The sequence below is a fragment of the Coenobita brevimanus genome, chromosome 92, assembly GCF_032717465.1.
Source record: "Coenobita brevimanus isolate Jiangsu-jjx chromosome 92, ASM3271746v2, whole genome shotgun sequence".
NCBI classification, from domain to species: domain Eukaryota; kingdom Metazoa; phylum Arthropoda; class Malacostraca; order Decapoda; family Coenobitidae; genus Coenobita; species Coenobita brevimanus.
In genome coordinates, this window is record NC_137045.1 from 22088787 (window position 1) to 22112887 (window position 24101).

At 44.0% G+C, this 24101-nt stretch overlaps 1 protein-coding gene across 1 annotated transcript in view; it reads left to right on the forward strand.

Annotated features, from left to right (window-relative positions):
- LOC145412163 (uncharacterized) overlaps positions 1 to 24101 on the forward strand; it is a 147205-nt gene that overhangs the window by 78800 nt on the left and 44304 nt on the right. Inside the window, 8 exon segments of the mRNA XM_080282097.1 lie at positions 3380 to 3557; positions 6750 to 6846; positions 7784 to 8008; positions 15888 to 15995; positions 17210 to 17319; positions 18207 to 18417; positions 19661 to 19788; positions 20636 to 20789. Of these exon segments, the coding sequence (XP_080138223.1) occupies positions 3380 to 3557; positions 6750 to 6846; positions 7784 to 8008; positions 15888 to 15995; positions 17210 to 17319; positions 18207 to 18417; positions 19661 to 19788; positions 20636 to 20789 (1211 nt within the window).

Genomic DNA, 24101 nt, shown 5'->3' on the forward strand with positions numbered 1-24101 from the left:
AGCGAATTTCAGAGAGAACCAGTTTGGGGAATAAATGAATTGTGATAGGCAGAAGTTCTGCAGTATGGTGGTGTGACAGTCAAGTCAGGAAGACGTGGAGAGGTAGAACAGTGAATGCAACTTCCTTTGAGGAATTACACTCACAACAGTATCTGTAAATTAATGCGGGGGAAGCACCATTCCTTCTGACATGTAGGGGAGCAGTTCATTTGTAATTGCAGAGTTATTAATTATTCTTAGAGCTTTGTTCTGAATTTTGTCCAGTTGTTTTAGTGCCTCTCCACACCCACTCCACAGGGGTAAGCAGTATTCGAGCTGAGAGCACACATGACTTATAAATTATAGCCAACTGCTCGTCAGTGAAGAAGTTAAGGATTCTGTACAATAATCCAAGTTTCTTTGAGGCACTTTTAGCAAGTGATCTAACATGAGAAGTCCAACTGAAGTTATTGTTAAGCGAAAGAAAGAGATTTCAGTACTTTTAGAGGTAGGAATATTGGTTGCATGGAAGGTAATATAGGAATCAGGCATTACCTGTCTGTTGGTATCTGTCTATAGCCAGACGCCATAATCCCATAAGAGGTGGCAGTTTGTCCTTGAGTTAGTTGTTTTACAGGGAGGGGCACCCTCCGCCAACCCACTTGTTGACACGTAGGGAACAGGTGGTTATATGGTTACTACCCAGCGTTGTAAATGGTTTCCTGGCTTACGGGAAACTGTTAGGCTTATCACTCAGTGTAAAGCCCCCAAAAAAGGAAAGAAGAGTAATAAAAAGTGACAGGAGAGATGGAAGAAATAGAAAGAGAGGAGGGAAGGCACAGAAAAAGAATGATAAAGGTGAAGGAAGAAGTAGGCAGCACTACATGAAGTGAGTGGATGATGGTCGCCACCACCTACCACCATTGGTAAACTGGATACATTTAGTTTTTCAAGGATTAAATAAGACAGTGTTGATTTGCCCCCATTCAGTGATCATCGATAAGTCTTGATTGAAGGGGTTGCTGTGCTGAGCTGGGAGTTAGAGATATCAAACACTGTGAAGGGGTGTTTAAGTGTGAAAGAACTGTGAAACTTTGAGTCATCTGCGTATGAGTGAATGAGATTATAGGTGACAGGCAGATCATTAATATGACTAAGGAGCAGGGTTGGAGCCAAAACTGATTCTTGTGGCAAGCCGGGATTAATTGAGTGCAAATTGGAATCTACATCATCTACCAGGTACCTCTACTTTCATCTTTCTGTTGCCATGATATGAGGAAATCAGTGGGACAAAAGATGATAGTCCATATCAAGGGAGCTTGGATAACAGAGAGTGGCGCCACACTGTCAGAAGTTTTAGAAATATCAAGAGTATTCTGATCTAATATAGCAAGGTAGTAAGAGACACTGAAGAAGTAAAAAAAGAGATGGAATTTGTACTTAGGAAAACATAATGTAAATGATTACCAGACGGTGTAGGTAAAAAAAAAAAAAAAAATCACGAGCATATTTATCCCATGGGGAGACCACCTGGTGTCACAGAGTAGGTAAAGGGGAGACAGGAAGCGTTACAGAAAATGAAGTGCGAGAAGACCGTAGGAGTAGATGGGACTGCAGCCAGGTGCCTGAGGATACGTGGAGATAGCGTTGTGGAGTATTTACTTGGGCTTTTCATTGAGTGCTTGTATCAAGGTGGGATACCTAATCACTGACAGTGTTTTTTTTTATTTCTGTGTGTGTGTGTGTGTCAAAGACCACGAAAAGGGATGCTTAGATTTTAGAAGTATTAACCTACTGAGCATACCGGTAGTGATTGGAAGAGTATATTTCAACATACTATGAAAGAGTGGTAATTGGAAGAGTATATTGCAGCATACTGTGGGTGAGTGATGATTGGATGAGTATATTGCAACATTATGAACACCATATTAGGTAGGAACAGAGAGGCTTTAGGTATGATGAGTTAAAAGGGATCGGTTGTTGATCTAATGAACGTGTGTTATATATATATATATATATATATATATATATATATATATATATATATATATATAAAAGGCTGGTATCTGTGTGTTGGTTTGATGGTGCATGGTATGGACGGGAATATTTTTGTCGTGGAAAGTTTTTCATGAGTATAGCATGTGTAAAGGTGAGGTGAGGGTGAACGGTGTGAGGTACATGTGGGTGCACCAGAGATGCGGGATGTCACAAAGGACGGACTAGTGAGGGCGATAGATTTAAGGGTATTGGGGAGACGGACAGCTTCAAGGAATGCCTGGAGAGGGAGGCAAGGTAGTAAACCAGTTGTTTACAGATGACACAAAATTAATCGGTACTGGGGAGGAGCACCTTCTTGTCATGGCACCGATATAACTGGGGGTTCATCTGCTTGGATATACAAACGTCCTTTAACTACTTCCCTATCCCCCAAAAGGAGGATGGTGGGGTGTGGGAGAAGAGCAGCTTGACGATGCAGTCCACTGGGTTCACATTTCAGATAAACCTGGGGCTACAACAACAGCAACAACAACAACAACAACAACAACAACTACTACTACTACTACTACTACTACTACTACTACTACTACTACTACTACTACTAACTGCTACTACTACTACTACTACTAACTACTACTACTAACTACTACTACTAACTACTACTACTAACTACTACTACTACTACTACTACTAACTACTACTACTACTACTAACTACTACTACTGCTGCTACTACTACTACTACTACTAACTACCACTACTAACTACCACTACTAACTACTACTACTACTACTAACTACTACTACTAACTACTACTACTACTTCTACTACTATTGCTACCACCACTACCACTACTACTACTACATTAATCACAGGGGGGAATCACCAGCTGTCTCCTGAGGTTGAAGTAGTTTGTGAGAAGAGGATTTAGAGGGGGAGTGAAAGAGGAATCAAGCAAGAGTTAGTGTACACGGATGGTGTAACAGATTTTGAATCAGAGAAGTCTGATCACCAAGGAAGGTGAGAGACGTGACTGTGACAAAGGTTCCAAGCCTGTTCCATGTAGTTCAAGCAAATTGTGAATTTCATTGTTCCGTCATATTTTTTGTCTTCCTGAGAGGAAAAATCAGACAAAAAACAAGGAGAGATAATACTGGCAGATTTACTAAATGGAAAAGTCAAACATCCAACAGGTCAGAATGAAGAAAGCTAAGAGACTGAGTATGAGTGAATGAAGTTACCGTCCTTCTCTTGAGCGGCACGCCGTTAGAGCAGGTATTAGCATACATGTTTTTTAAAAAGTATGTAGTGTTGTATTTTAAATCAAGAATAGCAGAAATTCAGTCAGAGATATCATTATCGGGAGAAACACATCTCTAACCAGCCTCTTTTCTGCTTTTCAGGCATCCCGGATCTGTTTCTTGGCGTCGACATAATCAAGAACCGCACAGGACGCTTCTTCCTGGCAGTGGGCGCTCTGGCCGACACCTTTACCAACACCTTCCCCACCGACACCCCAGCCTTCTTTATGTCCAACTTCACCAACGCCTCCCGCCCCAACCTCACCAACGATATACTTGAGTAAGGATCATGACGTAGGAACGGTGCATATAACACCTAAGAGTTTGGTCGTCAGTTCGATAGGTGACCATCTGGAAATCCTGCATGCTTAACTTTACATAAGACTCAGCGCCAGTTTACAGTATGAGGCAGATACACCAGGTATATGTTGCTGGAGAATTTTTTATTAAAACCTAAGCCCTTTCGGTTTTTCTCATTTCGTTTGACTTCCACTTTTCAGTTTGATATATGTAGTCATGTCAGATGATTTTGGTATTCTTCTGTTCAACTCCCATTAACAGTATCAGCTTTTACAAACTCCTTGTCTTTAGTTCTCTCCGACAAGGAGAGTATGTTTTCACCCCTGTTTGTTTATTTGCTTGTTTGTTTGTAAGTTAGCAGGATTACTCAAAAACTAAGGGAGAAATTTGGACCAAATTTGGTGTGTAGATAGCCCATGTCCCAGGGATCAATCGATTAACTTTTGGGACCGATGTTTATTAGTTTGTCTGTTAGCAGGATTACTCAAAAACTAAAAGAGAGATTTGGACCAAATTTGATTTGCTAAGTACATAGTCTATGCTCCAGGGAACAATCGATTAACTTTTGTTACCAGTCCGGTCGTATTACAGATTCTGGATCCGGAAAACACATTTTGCAAAACCCTAATGAATGATTAGAAAACCTAACCCATTATGAAGAGTGGTTTGGAAATTGCATAGCCTTTGTCGGAGAGATGCGCTCCACTGAGTGCCCCTCTAGGTGTTTATTTTTTGCATTAAAAATATGCCTCCCAGTCTACAACCCCCACATCCACGGGATGTACTGTGTAGTTCCCGCTCTGCTTCATCACCCACCTCCATCCCACTGTATCTTGCATAATCTTTCTGCCCACTCTACCATTTTTTCTTGCCATCCCTCTCTCCCGCCTCTTCCATTGAATTTCCTGAGGAAATTATTTAATTTACAGTTTAGCACCCCATGTACTATACCAATATTTGCAAGACATACTCCTCTCATCATTCTCCATCACTCACCACCATCTTCTTCCGGCCCATCCATCCCTCTTAGCCCATACAGCCCATATCTGCATTTCTTATCTTTGATTATAGGAGAAATAGCTTCACTACCTTCTGTACAGTGCAGGTGGTAAGTGTTGGCGCTCACCATCCGCTTACTCGATGTAGTGCTGCTCTCGGGTGACTGCCCTTTCCTCTCTTCCTTCTTTCATTCCTTCCATCCCCTTCTGTTTTTCTTTCCATCATTCTTGCCTCTTCCTGCTGTTTGCGGGTGACTGTGTACTGAATGGCAAGCCAAATGGTTTTCTGTACACCGGGAAACCATTTACTATGTTGGGTGGTAACCATATAGCCAAATTACGGCGCCTGGTGGTTTAGTGTGTAATTAAGACGCTCCAGTCGGAGTAAGACTGAGCAGGTTTATGTCCAAGGGGAAGTTGGGGTTTATTGCTAATGCCACTCAGGGATGTGTAAGGCTGATCACTCTCATCTTAAATGCCTTAAACGCTTCTCATGGGGCAACGCAGGATTGGATGATGATGATGTACAATGCATACTCCTCCCACCCCGCCCAACCATCCACACCATCCCAGTCCATCCTGCCCACCACTTTCCACCCTTCCCCCAGTTTCCATCCTCCACTCTGTCCTTTCAGAATTCTAGGAGAAATTACAGTATAACAATTTTATTTTGCCACCTCCGAGGTACCTCCCACGAAGCCTCCCTCACAGATCTATTCAGCCAGGGATTAATAACGTTACATGACCTGCTTCTTCCCGTGTGTGCCAACCATCAGCACATATCCAGACACTGTTATAAAGAGAGGCATGACCAACAGGCAAAACATTTGGGTTTCGTCAAATCTCGTGATCATGCATTAGATAAAGTCAACAGTCGTGGTGAGGAAAGTTTCAGACAGTAACAAGCAGCTGATACTTGATGTAGCCTACGACCCCTGACACATCTCCACGAGTAGATTGTACAATATCCAGGAATATTGAACCCAAGGAACCTGGGGAGAAAGGGCATGGGGATGGCGTGACCGGACGCACGTTCTTCCTGCTACCGAGTGATCCCGCGTTCGATTCTCGGGCCGATCACGAGACCCTTCGGCCAGTGTCTCTTTGCCCCAGCGTCATTACCCCTGAAATGACGTGGTTTTACCTCACTTTTTTCTTCGCCGTTCAGGCTTTCTTTGTCATTTAATAGGATTAGTAATAGGAAGAGATGATGTGTGGTCAAGAAGATACTGTGGGTGGCACATAAAAAATTAGAGGGGCACAGTGGAGCGCATCTCTCCGACAAGGGCAACGTAATTTCCAGGCCACGCCTCTCAATGGGTTGGGTTTTCTCATCATTGACTTGGGTTTCGCAAAAAATGTTTTCCGGATCCAGAATCTGTAATTCGATCCGGACCGATCCCAAAAGTTAATCAATTGTTCCCTGGGACATGGGCTATCTACCCGCCAAATTTGGTCCAAATCTCTCTTTTAGTTTTGAGTAAGAATATAAACAAACAAACAAGGGTGAAAACATACTCTCCTTGTCGGAGAGAAAATGGCAGAATACAGCTATATGATGAAAATTATAATATACTGTACCGTTGTTAGTGTTGGGGTTGTGTCATTTGGAGCCTTATTTCTGTGCCCAGATATGCCAAGGGTGTTTGTGTATTTCACTTCTTTGTGCTTAGGAATGAAGTCACTACTGTACTCTTTCCCCTTTCCACTCCTCTTCTGCTTCCCCCTCCCATTCCCATCCCTCTTTTCCCTCCCACTCCCCTCTTCTTTCTCGCTGTCCCTTCCCTCCTCCATCTGCCTCCCACTCCCAGCTTCCTTCCCCCTCCCACTCCTCACATCCTTCCCCCTCCCATTCCCTGCCTCCTTCCCCCTCCCACTCCTCACATCCTTCCTCCTCCCATTCCCTGCCTTCTTCCCCCACCCACTCCTTTCATCCTTCCCCCTCCGACTCCCAGCCTCCTTCCCTCTCTTTCCTTTCCCCATGACCCTTTATTTACCAAAAATAATGTAGTGTTCACTTATCTCACCTTTCATTCCTAATCTGGTAACTGTTACCTGTACTGTCTTCCCCTCCGCCTCTCTCCTTTCCTCTCATCCTCCAACACTGAATATCCGTCTTAGTGGTCCGGGTGTAGTTGATAGGCATTGCTCTAACCTTCTTCTCCTGCCACCAGCTGGAGTTACGACGCCAGCTACTCCGTGCGGGTCTTCACGTCAGGCTGCTACTACTTCGATGAGGAGGCAGGCAGGTGGTCCAGTCTGGGCATGGAGGTCAGTACAGGCTCTTTAGCACGTTTATTCATACTTGACGACACTCTCTATTTTCTAACCTGACGAAGATCCCTAACTCCTGTTTTTTCTCTACTGACGAAGATCCCTAACACCTGTATTTTCTAACGTGACGATGATCCCTAACTCCTGTATTTTCTAACGTGACGATGATCCCTAACCCCTGTATTTTCTGACCTGACGAAGCTCCCTAACTCCTGTATTTTCTAACTTAACGAAGCTCCCTAACTCCTGTATTTTCTCTACTGACGAAGATCCATAACCCAGTAACCCCCCTCAGTTCAGCAAATGGTGTAGTGTAATCAGATATTAGGGTCAGTTTGATTAGCGCTGAGGTTATTATTTACTACCTCATAACTAAGGCTTATCAGATTTCGTGCAAACGAGACATAATGAAGCTGTGGAAGTGACCCAGTTTCGTCAAGTGAAAACAAACCGACTTTAGTGGCAATATCGCCTTAGTTGGAGTGACGGCCTTGCGTTGGTTCAGTCCCCAGGCGGTGATTGAAGGTCATTGCTCACACTCGTTATTTATCGCAAAGATATCGATATTGTAGTTGTTTTTCTTGGCCTGGATTTTCGCCCTTTTTCAGCATATGTCACCTACTTCAGTTGCAGGAAAAGATAATGGCACGGCTCTCAATTTTTTCTACAGGACTTCGTGCCTAGCATCATATTTTAATGTTAGTCTAGTGTTGCAACTCAGTATTGAAGATGGAGAGATGGCAGTTTCAGGCCTAGTTAGAGCAAAAAAAAAAAAAATGAAAAGAATGAAAAAGAAAGAAAATGGGAAAAGAAAGACAAGATCAAGAAAATAAGAAATAGGAAAAAGGAATAAAAAGAAAGGAAAAGGAAAGAAATGAAGACAAAAAATGAAAAGAATTTTAAAAAGTATAATGTCCTTAACCGTGCATTTCAGGTGGTTACGTCATCATACTTACGAACGCGCTGCAAGTCAACCCACCTGACGGACTTTGCCTCGGGGTTCCTGCCGACGCCCAACACCCTCACCTTCCACTACATCTTCGCCAACGCAGGATTCACCGACAACGTGTCCATCTACATGACGCTCATTGTGACGGCCGCCGCGATGCTCATTCTCCTGGTGTGGGCCCGAATCATGGACCGCCGGGACGTGAAGAAGGTAAAACAGGGAAATGGCTGAAGATACACACAGGGATAGTTCTTTGTTTATTTCCTGCTTCATCGTTGGCTCTTTATCCGTACACGAGTAGCTATATTTACAGTAGGAGGTTTATCTGCGGTTGTTTCTGTAGTTCAGGAGTTTCTGTTAAAATATAGACTGTGTGTGTGTGTGTGTGTGTGTGTGTGTGTGTGTGTGTGTGTGTGTGTGTGTGTGTGTGTGTGTGTGTGTGTGTGTGTGTGTGTGTTTTGAAAAGGCAGTTCTGGCATCCTGGTGATATGTGATGCATGTGACTAAGCACCTGAAGGATGAGATAGTATTCCTAATTTGATAGGATGCACGAATGAGGGAAAGAACACACAAAGCTTGGAGATTTATCACCGGAGTCCCCAGCAAAAATGAGCTATACCTCCAATCTCTTTCGAAATTGTCATCACCCCAGCGGCGCATCCATCCTCGCTTATCATTACTACTTGAATCCCGGTAGCGTGTTATTTAGTATAGTCTTCCTGCGACCAAGTGATTTTATTATGCTTAAGTGAGGCCTCCTGGTTTGGGGTTCCATTTCCTAGTTCTTTATTCTTTTCTGTTCTAACTCATCCACTTCTACGAGGGGCGTTCAAAAAGTTTTGGCAACAGGGTAATAAAAGCAAAATTAATAGAGATACACATTTATTGAAGTTCACAATCCTTCAGCATACTCTCCTCTAAGATTTACACACTTCTGGAGTCGTGTCATCCACTTAACAAAGCACTCCGAGTACTCAGAAACAGATATACTCTTCAGTTCTGAATTTATCCTCCTGGCAAGGTCGTGTTCCCTTCGAAGAGGATCCCAGCAAGTTTTTCTGACAATTTAGGGAATGGCCAAAAGTTACACGGTGCCAGGTCAGGACGGCACCGTGTGACTTTTGGCCATTCTCTAAATTTTCAGAAAAACTTGCTGGGATCCTCATCGAAGGAAACAGGACCATGCCAGGAGGATAAATTCAGAACTGAAGAGTATACCTGTTTCTGAGTACTCAGAGTGCTTTGTTAAGTGGATGACACGACTCCAAAAGTGTGTAAACCTTAGAGGAGAGTATGTTGAAGGAGTGTGAACTTCAATAAATGTGTATCTCCATTAATTTTGCTTTTATTACCCTGTTGCCAAAACTTTTTGAACGCCCCTCGTAAAATTCCCATGCTGAGTAGAATCGTCAGAAGATGGCAGGAATAAACTAAAAAAAAGGGTTCATTATGACGGAAAATATGATAAGAGTAATAGTATGATTAACTTAGATATACCAGCCTCAATAAGGTTTCTTGTTTCCTCCGTTACAGATCACTCCTTCGTCTGCCCTCTCTCATCTCCCTTTTAGTCTACCTTTTCCCCTCCACCCATGCCATACTTACACACCCTCTGCCCCGCTTCATACTTTGAACCATTTGACGGTATCATCCCCAAATATTTGTTTTCCATACGAATTCCTCAATATCACTTTTATATATTTGTCTGTACCTCGAAGTTGCACTGTATGCAACTTGATGCCAGTCATCTCTCTCGATTAATCTCTGTCGTCTTCCTTTATCACGGCTGTGCAATTTACACGTAGCAAACATGTAGTGTACGCTTCATCAGTGTGTCTCAGTTCTGCAGTGAACTTTCGGTTATGTTCCAAACGTTCCGTTTGCTTTCCGTGCTCATAGGACTGGATGTACAAACTGATTTATGACAAGTCCTGCGTAACTGTGGATTTTTTCATAGCATGAAAGGTGTGCTTCTGATGTAGAATCAGGAGTCACGAGACCTGAATGGTATGGCAGACGTTTGTTGATGTTTCCCGTCAGGATTTTTCTTGTTCTCTGAACCCTACCTCACCTCATCCTTGGATAGGTAGCAAGCTGATAATGATGATGATGATGATGATGAAGATGACAAAGAAAGGAGAGTGCCGACTTCCCATGTCGATTATATATTTTCTGGTTACGATAGGAAGACAGTCATAATTTTGTATAACTTTTTTTTAAGCAGCAAGTACAAGGAAGGGAAAGTAGAAAATTATCCGGTTCCTGTAGTTTTTCTTGCAAAAACAAATCTGTAGTATGAAAAAGAATCGATCTTAAATATGTTTGTGAATACCTCCCCTGCATCGTAATCTCATTTATGTTTCCTGTCACTCCTCTCACTGTCCTTGCCATTGTCCTTCCCTGACACACTGTTGCACACGGTGCATATTTCCTGTTACCCTCTTTGTTTCTTTAAGTTACGCCACCTTAGCCTCGCCCCTTCGTATTTATTATTATTATTATTATTATTATTATTATTATTATTATTATTATTATTATTGTTGTTGTTGTTTTTATTATTTTCTCCTAGCTATTTCCAGGCGGTTATATTTAGCTTAAGACTAACTTTTAGAACAGGAGGGGTTATATTCAGCCTCATTTAACCCTTCACCACCACAGGGCTTTCCTAAGCTAAGTAATACAAGTAATATCGTCTTGAGATACCAAAGACAGAATATAAAAAACTTCACCATATTGAAAGCATTATTACGTTTAATTCTGTACCTTTCTCCATTGCCACAGTAAATACTCTCACATCAGAAGTCGTCTCCGTGCCTTTTTACTCGCACCATCACTCTGCTTGTGGCTGTATATATATTTGGAGTTAGGATTGCATTGTGAATATCTCTGGAGATTTCCTAACACCTCTCCCATAGCGATTTATTCTGCACATAACACCTCATGATACGCTTGTGTGTTACTGATGTGAACTGTGTCGATATTAGAACTATATAAACCGCATGCAAGAGAACGTTAAGGTGTAATACGCAAAAGAAATGGCAAAAGATGGGGTCCTACAAAAACTATGCCTACTTGTATGTGGCCCTTGGTTTTGCAAGTTGCCTTAGTATTTAAATTTGTAGCAAAACTTTCATTCCTCATCTTCCACCAACACTATCTCATTCTCACGAGACACACAGGCAAGGTAAGTATTGGCTTCTGTACTCCTCAATTCTTTTTCCCACTCCACGGAGCAGGCAATGCACGGTACAAGTATTTCTCCAGATGGATAGATGCGGAGGAGGTAGTAGTTCTTACAGTAGTTCTGGGACTGGGAGTATCAGGGAGCGCCTAGGAAAACGAAACGTTGTAATGTGGTAGACCTCCAGAAGGAGCACTTTTAGGCAGGGCAGAACTCCCAAGAGTTTCCCACGGAGGAGTGGCCACAGGGCTCCCGGTTAACACTAGTATGCACGACCTTTTTTTTTTTTTTTTTTTTTTTTACCTAGGAAAGCAAATATTGTGTGGTGATAGACCTCCACTAGAAGCAAATTTGGGGCAAGGTGGAACCCCCAAGAGTCACCTTGTATGGGAGGAGACGAACCCCTGTGGTCCCAGTCAGCACCAGTATACACAGTAGATTTTTTATCCAGGAATACTAAATTTTGCAAAGTAGGCAGAGTGTGACCATTAAAGGCCAACATCCATGGAGGAGAGGGTAGCAGCTAGCAGGAGTTTTGGCCAATGCCGATATTCACCGCCATCGTATTTTTTATTTAACATTGGAACACAAGATTTTGCAGCTGCATACCGCGCGTGGACATGTTTAAAAGCAGGGTGGTAACCTTCGTGGCCCACCCACCCACCCTCGAGGGGAGAACCACTGGGGCTTCAAGCGAATACTGGTATTCATGATATGTTCCTTATCTAAGAAAACACATTTTTGTGCAGTGGGAACTAACCCAGAATAGGTTTTAGGCAGGGTAGGACTCCTCTGCCCTTTCCACAGGAGGGCAACCTCGAATTTTTTTTTTTTTTTTTTTTTTTTTTTTTTTTTTTACATAGCTGCACGAAATTTTCACAGTTGTAGACCTCTACCTGAACTAGATATTTGGCAGGGCGGAACCCCTTGGGAATTGCCCCTAGGGTTCCCAGACAGTATGTACAGCTGTATGTGTGTGTGTGTGTGTGTGTGTGTGTGTGTGTATATATATATATATATATATATATATATAAAATATTCCCCATGTAACAAGAAATTTTGCACCCAGAGGGATGCCAAGTGTGGGGGACAGCCTCCAAGGTCATCTGCCGTGGAGTGGAGCAGCGCAGTTTTGCTGTGCTTGTTCATGTGTATGTTCAGCCATGCTGTCAGAGACATATGAGAGGATAATTTGGTGGCACTCTCTGCCGATGACTGTGCTCTAGTGGCACATACGAAGTCTGACTTGCAGCTGACCGTCAACAAAACTGCTGAAACTGCTCACTTCTGTGGGCCCACCATCAGCCACCACAGGATAGAAATGGTACTCAGTTCTGTCTCTGGATCTCCTTCCCATATATCACAATCGGAGAACGTGAGCCAAAGACTGTAGGTGATTTCAGGTACTTTCAGCATCAAAAGTACTGTTGTCTCTCCCTGCTTTTCACTCCGTGGATTTTGAATATCAGCTTGACAAATCCGCAGCAACCAACACTGATGACACTGATCTGTGGCCAAAATAGTCATCAAGAATCTTTACTGCAGATTCACCACGCTGGTTTCGACAATCTGTGGAGAGAACAACTGGAGAGGCAACAAAACTTTTGATGCAGTTGTATGTCAGAAGTGATGGTGCCTGGGACATAAAAATTTATGTCAGTATTTGCAAAAGGCAAGCCATGCGTTTTGCTGTTTGCGACCACGTGTATTGAACCAACACAACATCCAGCAGTCCATAAACCTCAGAGTACAAGGCTGTTATCTTCACCATTCCCCAATATGGATGTGAAACCAAAACTTTGTGCAGAAGACACATGACATCCCTGGAATGATTCTTCATGCATAGGACATCAGCCCTCGGCATGTGATGGCAGGACAAGGCTGCAAACATGGAGGTTCTCGACCACCTACATCGAAGCCACGATCCTGAAAGCCCAGCTTCAGTCGACAGCACACGTCAGTCGTACTAGACTCCAGGATGCCACAATAGCTGCTCTATGAGGAACTTTTTCAGTCAAGGGAAACCAAGGCAAATGGTTCAATGAGTAGTAAAGCCAACATCAAGCATGCAGGACTCACCCCCAGGCACTTGGAACAATGCCACGACTTTCTCAAACAAGGCCGTGTCAGTGCGCAGAGGACTGCACCGATTTTCATTCCTAGTGAAACAGGTAGGCAACAACTTCAGGGAGAGGTGGCGAGCGGACCTCATCGACTCTCGTCAAAGAAGGAAGGCAGCAGCAGCAGCCATGCCAGCAAAATCAGGACAGTTTCCCTGATCCCACCAGGAACGTTCCTGCCATTCAGGACTGTGACTATGTACTCCTCAGCGAGCCTGAGGTAGATGAGCAGCACAAGCACAGATGGCACTGGTGGAAATGATGGATTATTAAGGGTCCAGAAAAGTTGTAATTTTGCCTCTCACTATCTCGGTCTCATAAATATCACATATTCACATAGCACACAATACAGTCTTGTTTCCATTCAGACCCTGAGTCGAATTTTCGTGTACACTCTTCTTTAAAAACTGGATAGGCCCTTTTTAATTGATATTATCCCCAAGGTCATGTGGAGTCACATGGAGAGACAGACTGACAAATGAGGAAATGAAGGAGCGTTGTGGTGTGGATGTGGATGTGATAGGAAGCGTTAGCAGAAACACACTGAGGTGGTTTGGCCATGTGGAGAGGATGGAGAATGAGAGACTGACGAGGAGAGTGTATGTGAATGAGGTGGAGGGGGGGAGAGGGAGGGGGAGGCCAAGGATGAGATGGAGGGATGGAGTGGAGAGGTATATGACAGAGGGGGTGTGAGCTGGGAGTAGGGCGGTGAAATGGCAGGGGACAGGGCAATATGGAGTCTATTTGTTTGTGGCCACCACTTGCGGGATTAAGGCATCTGGCAATAGATAGATAGATCCCCAAGGTCACTGTATTCAGTTTAAGGGCGACCGTTCATAATGATGGGTTAGTTGACATAGTTTTTAAGCTTCAATCATGAGGAATGAATGAAATCATCAACAGGCGATAAAAACATAATGAAGCAGAATTGAGCACTCAGTGAGTGTAACACTCACGCCCACAACTGGTTCAAGGTCGGAGCACTTGTCTGCCCTGTGACTTTAACTCTCGGCCGATTGATCTCAAAATCGAATTATTTCTCTTTAATGACCCATAACTCTTCACCATGCATGGTCCAGGTTGGGTAAGAACTGTGTGAATTAGCCTTGACCTGTGACTTTGACCTTGAACCAAATATTCTCGAAACCAAATCACTTCATCCCTGGTTGACCATAAATAATTTCAAGTTTGTTACAGATCGAATCAAAACTTTTGGTTGTTGGGTCGAACGTTTGACCTTGCTCTGTGACCTTGACCTTTGACTGGTTGTTCTCAGAGTGAAATCCCCTCATTTTTGCATTACCCTGAATCCAAGGTCACAGCAAGATCAACTTGAACAGTTTTTATTCAGTTTAGGCAAGACAGCCTTCACTAAATTGGATGAAAACTGTTTCAGTTGATCTTGCTGTGTGACCTTGACCATTGACCTATTGTTAAAAAAAAAATAATAATAGTCTACTCAACGTTGACCATCAACCCTTCAACTAAGTCTGGTTTCAATCGTCTGAACTGTTTAATTATTTTGTTCACAAACGGAAATGCCGTGACCTTTGCCTTTACCTGGTTGTTATCAAAGTAGAATCCCTTCCGTCAAGTTTGATTAAAATCAGATCAGTGCTTTTAAAGTTGACTTTGCCTTGTGACCTTGACATTGACCTATTGTTCTTTACAACAACGCTTATACTCGTTCGCTGAACCTCAACCCTTTCATCAAGTTTAGTTAAACGGGATCAGAATTGTTTGAGGTATGCTCTTCACAAACAGACAGACAGACAAACACACACACACGCCGAGTAAAAGATTACTTCCAATTCACTGAGTGCAAGTGGGTGTAAAAGCTCTTATCGTATTGAAGGGATATAATGCGTACACGGGATATGATCAAGATAATTGAAGTATTAGAGGGACGTCATCTGGGTGGCATAGGAATCTTAACATTCTCTTTGTGTTATTTATATTATTATAATATCGACATAATGTGTGTTAATAACGTCCAGGTGGATATTGAGGTATAATGTGCATATAAATCGTCAATTAAAGTGTTCCGATGTCTTCAGCACAACCTAGTATGAGACCCAGTGAGCCAAGCACGTCTCAGCATATCAAATGAAGACGCATTGGTTACAGGTTTACCCACACACTGTACAGTACAAGGTTAGTCAGCTGAGGACGGTTTTAATGGCTGTCCATGAATATAATACATCATAATCAACGCCATTATCATAACTTTTTATTTCTTAGCGGTGCATGGTGGTGATGGTTGTGTGTGTGTGTGTGTGTGTGTGTGTGTGTGTGTGTGTGTGTGTGTGTGTTCACCCAAGCCTTGTAAAAATCTAACAACGGAAACTAATCGCCGACACTGAAGTTGAATTACTCTTGGCCCACCACCCATCCAGTGCAGTGTGTTTGGCAGAGAAGCACCGGGACTGGATTGGCTTTTAGCAACCGTAGGGAGATTGGGCACATGCGGATCAGCTAGTCAGCGTAGCCTCATTATTTCTTCCTGTATGTGGCAGAGGGTTGCACCAATTAAAGAGGGGTCCTGCGCTCGGGGATCTGGTTAGTCGGCCTAAGCTTTTTCCGTCCCTGGCAGCTAGATGATATGCCTAATCTCCTGTTAGACTCTTAACCAGCAAGATGACAGGTATCCACACAGACAGATAGAGGCATAGCAAATTCAGTAGTAAAGAAGAGTGGTAATTAGGTGTGTGTGTGTGTGTGTGTGTGTGTGTGTGTGTGTTTCCAGACACCTAATAAAGGTGTTAATGCTGTGTGGTGTGTGATACAGGTGGGTGTGACGCCACTAGCGGACAACGACCCCCGAGATCGCTACCTGTATGAACTGGTCGTGTACACAGGCAGTGCCAAGGCTGCATCAACACGATCCAAGGTCCAGGTACGTCGCCACACAACACTTTGCATAAAATCACATAAAGGTACTGTTGACGTCACATCTAACATCAAGCAAAATCACAGCGAGCCACGACGTCACACCTCACATTGCCCAAAATCATTTAAAGGTACAAATAATGTTAAATCATACATTGTACAAAATTTCTTAAAGGCGCAGTTGAAGTAATCAGATTAACATACAACTGAACTCACATGTCCAGGGTAAAATGGGTGACATTGTGTAGGTCGTAGGATGAGACCAGTAATGGGTTTCTTTGTCTTTTTCAGACTATAATGTTTCTTGATCATTTCCTCCGCATTTACTCTACAGTGGTTGCTAGTTCAAGCCTCTGTACTAAGAACTGCCAAGTTTAACAGCACGTCAGAGATGAAGATGACAAAACATTGGGTACTTTTGTTCATTAAAGGAAAACTGATCACTGTGAGATACAGAGAAGAATATCGTTTGCTTTGAGTATGTATGGACAAAAGCAACAATTCCTTCTCTCCTCTCACTCTGTTTTCTCTCCTTCTCTCGTACAACTTTCTCTTTTTCTATTTTTCTTCCTTTTTCTTCTCACTTCCTCTTTCTCCTCACTTCCTCTTTCTCCTCTTCCCTCACACTCCTTCCATCTATTCTCTCCTCCTTTCTACTCTCATCTCTTCTCACGCCCTCTTCTCTCTTTATCCTTCCCTCCCTTTTATGTCTTTCTCCCATTTCACATCCTTTTCTTTCCTTCTTCTCTCATGCCCTCTTTCCCCTTCTCTTTTTTTTCCCTCTTTCTTCCCTTCTTTCCTCTTTGTGTTCATTTTCTCTCTCCCTCTTTCTTTTCTTCTTTCCTCTCCCTTTTCATTTTCTCTTTTCTTTCTACTTCGTCATTCTTTCACTTCTTCTTCTTTCCCCTTTCTCTCCCTTTCCTCTTTTTCTTCCATTCACCTCTCCTTCCTCTCTATCCATTTCCGCTCTAACTCCCTCACTTTTTGCTTCTCTTTTTCACCCTTTCTCTTCTCCTCCTCCTTTTTCTCCTGGTCACTTTTCCCTCCTGTCTTTCCTCCATGCTTCCTTTCCCTTCTATGTCTCCCCCTTTCTCGTCTCTCCCTCCATCTCACCCCTCTGTTTTTACATCATTTTATCTTCCCTTTCTCCTCTCTTTACTCTCATTCCCTTTTCTCCTCATCCTACCTCCTTTCCTTCGTCCCCGCCACCCTTCACTTCAGGTCCTGCTGTCGGGGGAGTTTGGTGAGAGCGAGGTGAGGACCCTGGAGGACAAGGGACGTGCCATATTCAACAGGAACGGCTTTGACTCCTTCGTGATGGCCGTTCCCAGGTGAGTGCTGGCTCGTGGCAGTAGTGATTAGAGTGGTGGTGGTGGTGGTGGTGGTAATGATGGTGATGGTGGTGGTGATAATGATGATGATAGCCCTAGTGGTGACTGTGGCAGCTGTTGTGGATGGTGGACTGTTTAATTCTTTAGGTGGTGACTGATGATAATGATTACTAGCAGTGGTGATGAGTATGTTGTAATCATTGGTGACTATACTCTGATCAGTTTGACGACCTAAAACTGTCATCTCTCCATCCTGAATGCTGAGCTGTGGCATGAGATTAAAACTAAAATATGCTGAGAGAGAGAGAGAGAGAGAGAGAGAGATGAACGTATATAGAGCCGTAGCATTGTCTTATTTTATGACTAAGCTACGAGATATAAACTGAAAAAGAATGAAAATTGCCGTCAAGTTAAGGTGAATGAACTGTAGGTATTCTGTTTACGAGATGCTGTTGGCTGGTTACTAGACCCGGTATCTGTATGACAATTGCCTGGCCTAATGATGGACTTAAATAGGGAGTTGGTGATGGTGCCAGTGGTGACAGCAGGCTAGATATACCGTAATTAGCTTAGCCTGTTCTAATACACTACCAATGTCAGACTTTTTACCGATCAAACATATAAACCTACCTAACTATACTCTCTTCACTGTAAATTGACCCAGAATCTTGTCTCTGTGCATGTGCAGCTTGTTTCACGTAGCTCAAGCGGCGGAAAAAGACACTGCTAAGGCTCTACATTCTTTTCATACCACTGCTTCGTGACGTGGACCATATTACAGAATTAATCTCTTTTTGATAGCTCAGTATTCAGCGTGGAGAGGTGGCATGTTCAGGTCAACTTAGTGTAAAAAAGAGTACAATTCCTCTCCCCACTCTCCACGCCAGGCCCCTGGGTGAGCTGCAGTACCTACGGGTGTGGCACGACAACTCAGGCGGGGTGGAGGAGGGGGGAGGGCAGCGGGAAGATGGGGAGCAGCAGGACGCGGCCTTGGCATCGTGGCAGCTGGCCTTCATCAGCGTGAGGGACCTCCAGACCAGAACCAAGACTATATTTTTGGCTAACAGATGGTTGGCTATTGACAGGGACGATGGACAGGTGAGGCAAGGGATGGGTGAGATTAGAGACAGGTGAGGCAAGGGTGGGTAAAGTGACAGGTGGGTGAGATTAGAGACAGGTGAGGCAAGGGTGGATAAGGAGATGGATGGGTGAGATTAGAGACAGGTGAGGCAAGGGTGGGTAAGGTGACGGATGGGTGAGATTAGAGACAGGTGAGGCTAGGGTGGGTAAGATGAGGGATGGGTGAGACAAGGCATGGATGATGTAAAGGACAGACGAGGTAAGGGATGTGTGAGGCATTGGACAGGCTAGTCAGACGATGTGGATGAGGGACAGGTGAGGTAAAGAATGTGTGCAGTAAGTGAAGTAAAGAATGGGTGAGGTGAAGGACAGGTGAGACAAGGAATGGCTAAGGTAAGGGACAGGTGAGGCAAGGAATGGCTAAGGTAAGGGACAGGTGAGGCAAGGAATGGGTGAAGTAAGGGACAGGTGAGGCAAGGGATGAGTCAGGTAAGGCACAGGGCATACAGACAGATGAGGTAAGGGACATGGGTGGACAGACAGAGGAGGTAAGGCACAGGGTGGACTGACATATGATGTAAGGGACGGAGTATACAGACAGATAAGGTAAGGGACGTGGTGAACAGACAAGGCAGAAACGACACAGAGAGCATGGACGGGTGAACTGATGAGCAGGTGAACGAGAAGAAAGGGAGGGGGAGAGGTGACTTAGGGAACAGGTGAATGAGAAGGTGATGTACGGGACAAGAGACAAAAACTGATTAAAGAAAGGAGAAGCGACAGAAACGTGGGAAGACTGGAAGACGAGCATATGAAGCAAGAAGCATAGATACTTATAGTGAAGAGAAGTTAGAGAGAATATAGAATAGATTAGAAAAGGTGAACGTTGAGTCAAGAGATACCAATATTTTGGAAAAGCAACAGTGATATAAGGTAGAAGGTAAGTATAGTAGAATGGCCAATTTTGAAAAGAGAAGGTAGTTTAAAGAGAGGTACTTGACTAGAATACACAGGTAATGTCACAGGGAACTAAAGCTTCCAGCCTATTCAGACCATGGAGTCTTTCTTGTTTTATTCTTGTCGGAGAAAGGATAAAGCAAAAAGTACGTCATCTTAGTGGTTGCACCCTTTCAGTATGAGAGGTCTTTCCCAAGCTGTATTATATCGTGTGAAGTTAACAGGAAAATAATATAAAAAGAGGTCATCTGACTGAAGGAGTTTAACAGTCTCTGCCATATACTTTTATCCCAAACCACTGCAGATCGACGTGACTCTGGCTGCGGCTGATATGAAGGGCATGGAAAACTTCTCGCACCTGTACGAGGCCCAGAAGCAGCGAGGCATCAAGGACTCTCACATCTGGCTCTCTGTGTTCTTCCGTCCACCCAGGTACGGTACCACCTGATCACTGTCTCAAACCCTCACAGTGGTTGAACACTATTTGAAAAAAAAAATAAAATAAAAGAGGGGGAGGGCATCCCCTTTTTTCTGGTCCTTGGACCACAACAGCAACAACAACTACGACAATAACTACATCGGCAGCGATTATTTAATAAACCTCAACAACAACAAAACTAAAAAATACATGGTACTTCACGGTCATCAACATCTTTATTACGAGAGCAGTGATGACCATGTAAAGCTGCATGCAGATGCTGTATTCTCGCATAATCCTGCTGTTTCACGAACCCAGGTACAAAAAGGAGAGAGGCTTGTAACCTTAGCTTTATTTTCACTGAAGTGGTCAGAAACTATATAAATGTATGACTGTAACGGCACACTTGAACACTTCCATCATGTGTGGGCAGCTCTATTAGGAATGCGGTAGCTGTGTAAACAGGTCCAGAAAGTCAGCTGATCAGTGAGACAGCGGGATTCCCACTTGTGTCACTGGAGGAGTGACACGCCCACAGCCATGTTTGACGAGGGAAATTCTCGGGTATAGGAAGAGACTCAAACGTAGAAATGTGTTCTTTTCGAACGGAAATGCATGTGTATGAAAATTCACTTCGTACATCCACCTCAGCGGCTACGTATGTCCGGAATCGAACTCAGACCGAATGGCTGACAGTGAAGAGCGCTGTCAGCTAGATTAGATAATGATTTATGGAAAAAAAAAAATAGCATAATGTATTGATTTAACTTCACATGACTTTACCTAACTTGCTAATCAAATTTGACGACTGTAACTAATTTGATTCTTTTGTTGCCAATCTGTGTTCCGTGTGTCACCTAGGTCGCGGTACAGTCGTGTGGAGCGTGTTGGCGTGTGCGGGGCGTTCTTGTACCTGAGCATGGTGGCGAGTGCAGCCTGGTATGACTCCACGCCTGAACAGCCCATCAGTGAGGCACTACTGACAGTGGGACCATTCGCATTCACTCGCCAGCAGGTAAAATGTGAAGATGAAGGCACGGTGGCGGCAGGGAAGCTTATTTCCGTTTTGTGTATCATTTTTTCACTTTCTCTTGTCCAGGAAAGTCACGTTTAGGTTAGACTTGTTTTTTTAATATCAGGGTAGGTTAGTTTGTTAGTCATTTAGGTTAATGTGTTAAGTTAAGGTATATTCAGATAAATTAGGTTAGAGTTTACAAATGATAAATGAACCTGAGAAAATACGAGTAGACGGCTCTTAGTGCAAAAATGGTATACAGTACAGAAATCTGCGACAGGGAAGAAAGAAAAGCGTGGGTGAATGAGGGATTACGACAAAAAAAAATAAAAGGTAAGGACTATGAGCAAGGTGGTGGAGATAAGGACAAAGAATGCAGGGCAAGGGGTGTAGGCAGGTTGGGGGAAGGGAATATGGGGGAGCATAGGTGAGTAGTGGGTGAGAACAAATAGTGAAGGGCAAGATCAGAAGGCAAGGTAGGGCAAAGAAATAAGGGAGCTTAGCTAACCGAGGGGTGAGGATGAAAAGTAAAAGACAAGGGATGATGCAGCACCGAGGAGAGAAGGACGGGACGACAGAATGTAAACAAACAAAGGTATGGAGTGTCGGAAACGGCTGGGGGATAATAGGGATTTTTAAGTGGCTTTCTAGCACTTCATCCATACTAGTTAATTTCTCCACTGTAACATGCCATAGGATGTTATTTATGCAGTGCCCTCCCGTGGTGTCATCGATATAACCTGGGGGATTCACTGCCCGGCTAAATAAAACTCTCTCATCTCCCTCCCTGTTACCAGAAAGGAGGATGGTGGACTACTGGAGAAAGACAACTTCTCAGCCCTCTAAGCTGACGAAATTCCACGCATAGATAAGGAAGCAGGAGGGTTTGGAAGTGGAGGAAAAAAAGACAGTGAGGACATGAGGAGAGTCAGGGATGAGGGGCAAGGGAGGGAAAAGGAGGAAGAGGTTACACACACACACACACACACACACACACACACACACACACACACACACACACACACACACACACACACACACACACACACACACACACACACACACACACACACACACACACACACACACACACACACACACACACACACACAGGAATGAGTGAATGAATGAATGAGACAGACTGACAGAGCAGGTGATGAGGAAGAGGGGTAGGGGGAAAGCAATGACTGAGAGAGATAAACAGAATGGAGAGAAAGGAAGCGGAAAAGACTGACGGAAGACGTACAAGCGAGAGAACTAGAGAAAAAGAAGAATGATAAAGGTGAGACAAGTATAAGGAGAAGAAAAGGAGGAGAGAGAGAGAGAGACCAAGGAGAGGGCATGGGGACGAGGAGGAATGTTTGTGTGTGTGTGTGTGTGTGTGTGTGTGTGTATGTGTGTGTGAGAGAGAGAGAGAGACCAAGGAGAGGGCATGGGGACGAGGAGGAATGTTTGTGTGTGTGTGTGTGTGTGTGTGTGTGATGGGGAAAAGGAAGAGAAATGTGTGTGTGTATGTGTGTTTGTTTGTGTGTGTGTGTGTGTGTGTGTGTGTGTGTGTGTGTGTGTGTGTGTGTGTGTGTGTGTGTGTGTGTGTGTGTGTGTGTGTGTGTGTGTGTGTGTGTGTGTGTGTGTGTGTGTGTGTGTGTGTGTGTGTGTGTGTGTGTGTGTGTGTGTGTGTGTGTGTGTGTGTGTGTGTGATGGGGAGAAGGAAGAGGAATGTGTGTGTGTGTGTGTGTGTGTGTGTGTGTGTGTGTGTGTGTGTGTGTGTGTGTGATGGGGAGAAGGAAGAGGAATGTGTGTGTGTGTGTGTGTGTGTGTGTGTGTGTGTGTGTGTGTGATGGGGAGAAGAAAGAGGAATGTGTATGTGTTTGTGATGGGAGAAAAAGGAGGATGAATCAGTGTGTGTGTGTGTGTGTGTGTGTGTGTGTGTGTGTGTGTGTGTTTGATGGGAGAAAATGAAAGAGGAATGACAAAGTGATGACAAAGGTGTGTGTGTGTGTGTGATGGTAGAAAAAGGAGTGACAAAGTGTGTGTGTGTGTGTGTGTGTGTGTGTGTGTGTGTGTGTGTGTGTGTGTGTGTGCTTCTTTGAGTGATGGAAGAAAAAGGAAGAGGAATGGCTGTGCGTGTGTGTGTGTTTGTGTGTGTGTGTGTGTGTGTGTGTGTGTATATGCTTGTTTGAGTGATGGAAGAAAAAGGAAAAGGAATGGCTGTGTGTGTGTGTGTGTGTGTGTGTGTGTGTGTGTGTGTGTGTGTGTGTGTGTGTGTATGCTTGTTTGAGTGATGGAAGAAAAAGGAAGAGGAATGGCTGTGTGTGTGTGTGTGTGTGTGTGTGTGTGTGTGTGTGTGTGTGTGTGTGTGTGTGTGTGTGTGTGCTTGTTTGAGTGATGGACAAAAAAGGAAGAGGAATGGCTGTGTGTGTGTGTGTGTGTGTGTGTGTGTGTGTGTGTGTGTGTGTGTGTGTGTGTGTGTGTGTGTGTGTGTGTGTCTGTGCGTTTGTTTGAGTGATGAATGAAAAAGGAAGAGGATTCGTGTGTGTGTGTGTGTGTGTGTGTGTGTTTGTGTGTGTGATGGGGAGAAGAAGGAAAAAGAATGTGTATATGTGTGTGTGTGGGGGGGGAGAGAGAGTGTGTGTGTGACTGAGAGGCAGCGCCAATGATTAGGGAGGTGAGAGGTGATGCCAGGAATTTAATATTGTGCAATAGAAACAGTTTATCATGAAAGCAGGAGGTGAGGAAGGGGGAGAGGGAGTGAAGGACAAAAGGGTGGCGGAGGGAGAGGGAAGGCAGAGAGCGAGGGTGGGAGCAAGAGGAGAGTAGAAGAGTGCCCACCCCAGCACAAACAACATAAAATATCTTTCATTATACTTCTACTTCCTATGACAGTTTTTTATTTCCCCTGCCGTACCATCTGGATCAGGCGTCTCATTTTCCTGCTAACCATCCAACAAAAGTAGTATTAGTATTGGTTGTTGCTGTTGCTGTTGTTGCAACCCCAGGTTCACCTGATATGTGAACCCATTACAGTGCAGGGTGAAATTGCTCCCCTTCTCCCTCCTGCAATCCACCATCTTCCTTTCAGGGGACAGGGAGGGAGATTAGGGACGTTGCATGACCAGGCAGCAAAAACGCCAGGGTATGTCAGTGCCACCGTGCGAAGGTCTGGCCAGCTCATTGATTATACAGAGAGGGAGAGGGAGGGCAGAGGTAAAGAGAATGTCATTACATAATGTATCAGTTATCAAACATTTATTCTCGTGCCATGTTTTACCGGGGAAGAGGGTGGTGATGACCTTGATCGTGGTCATGATGATT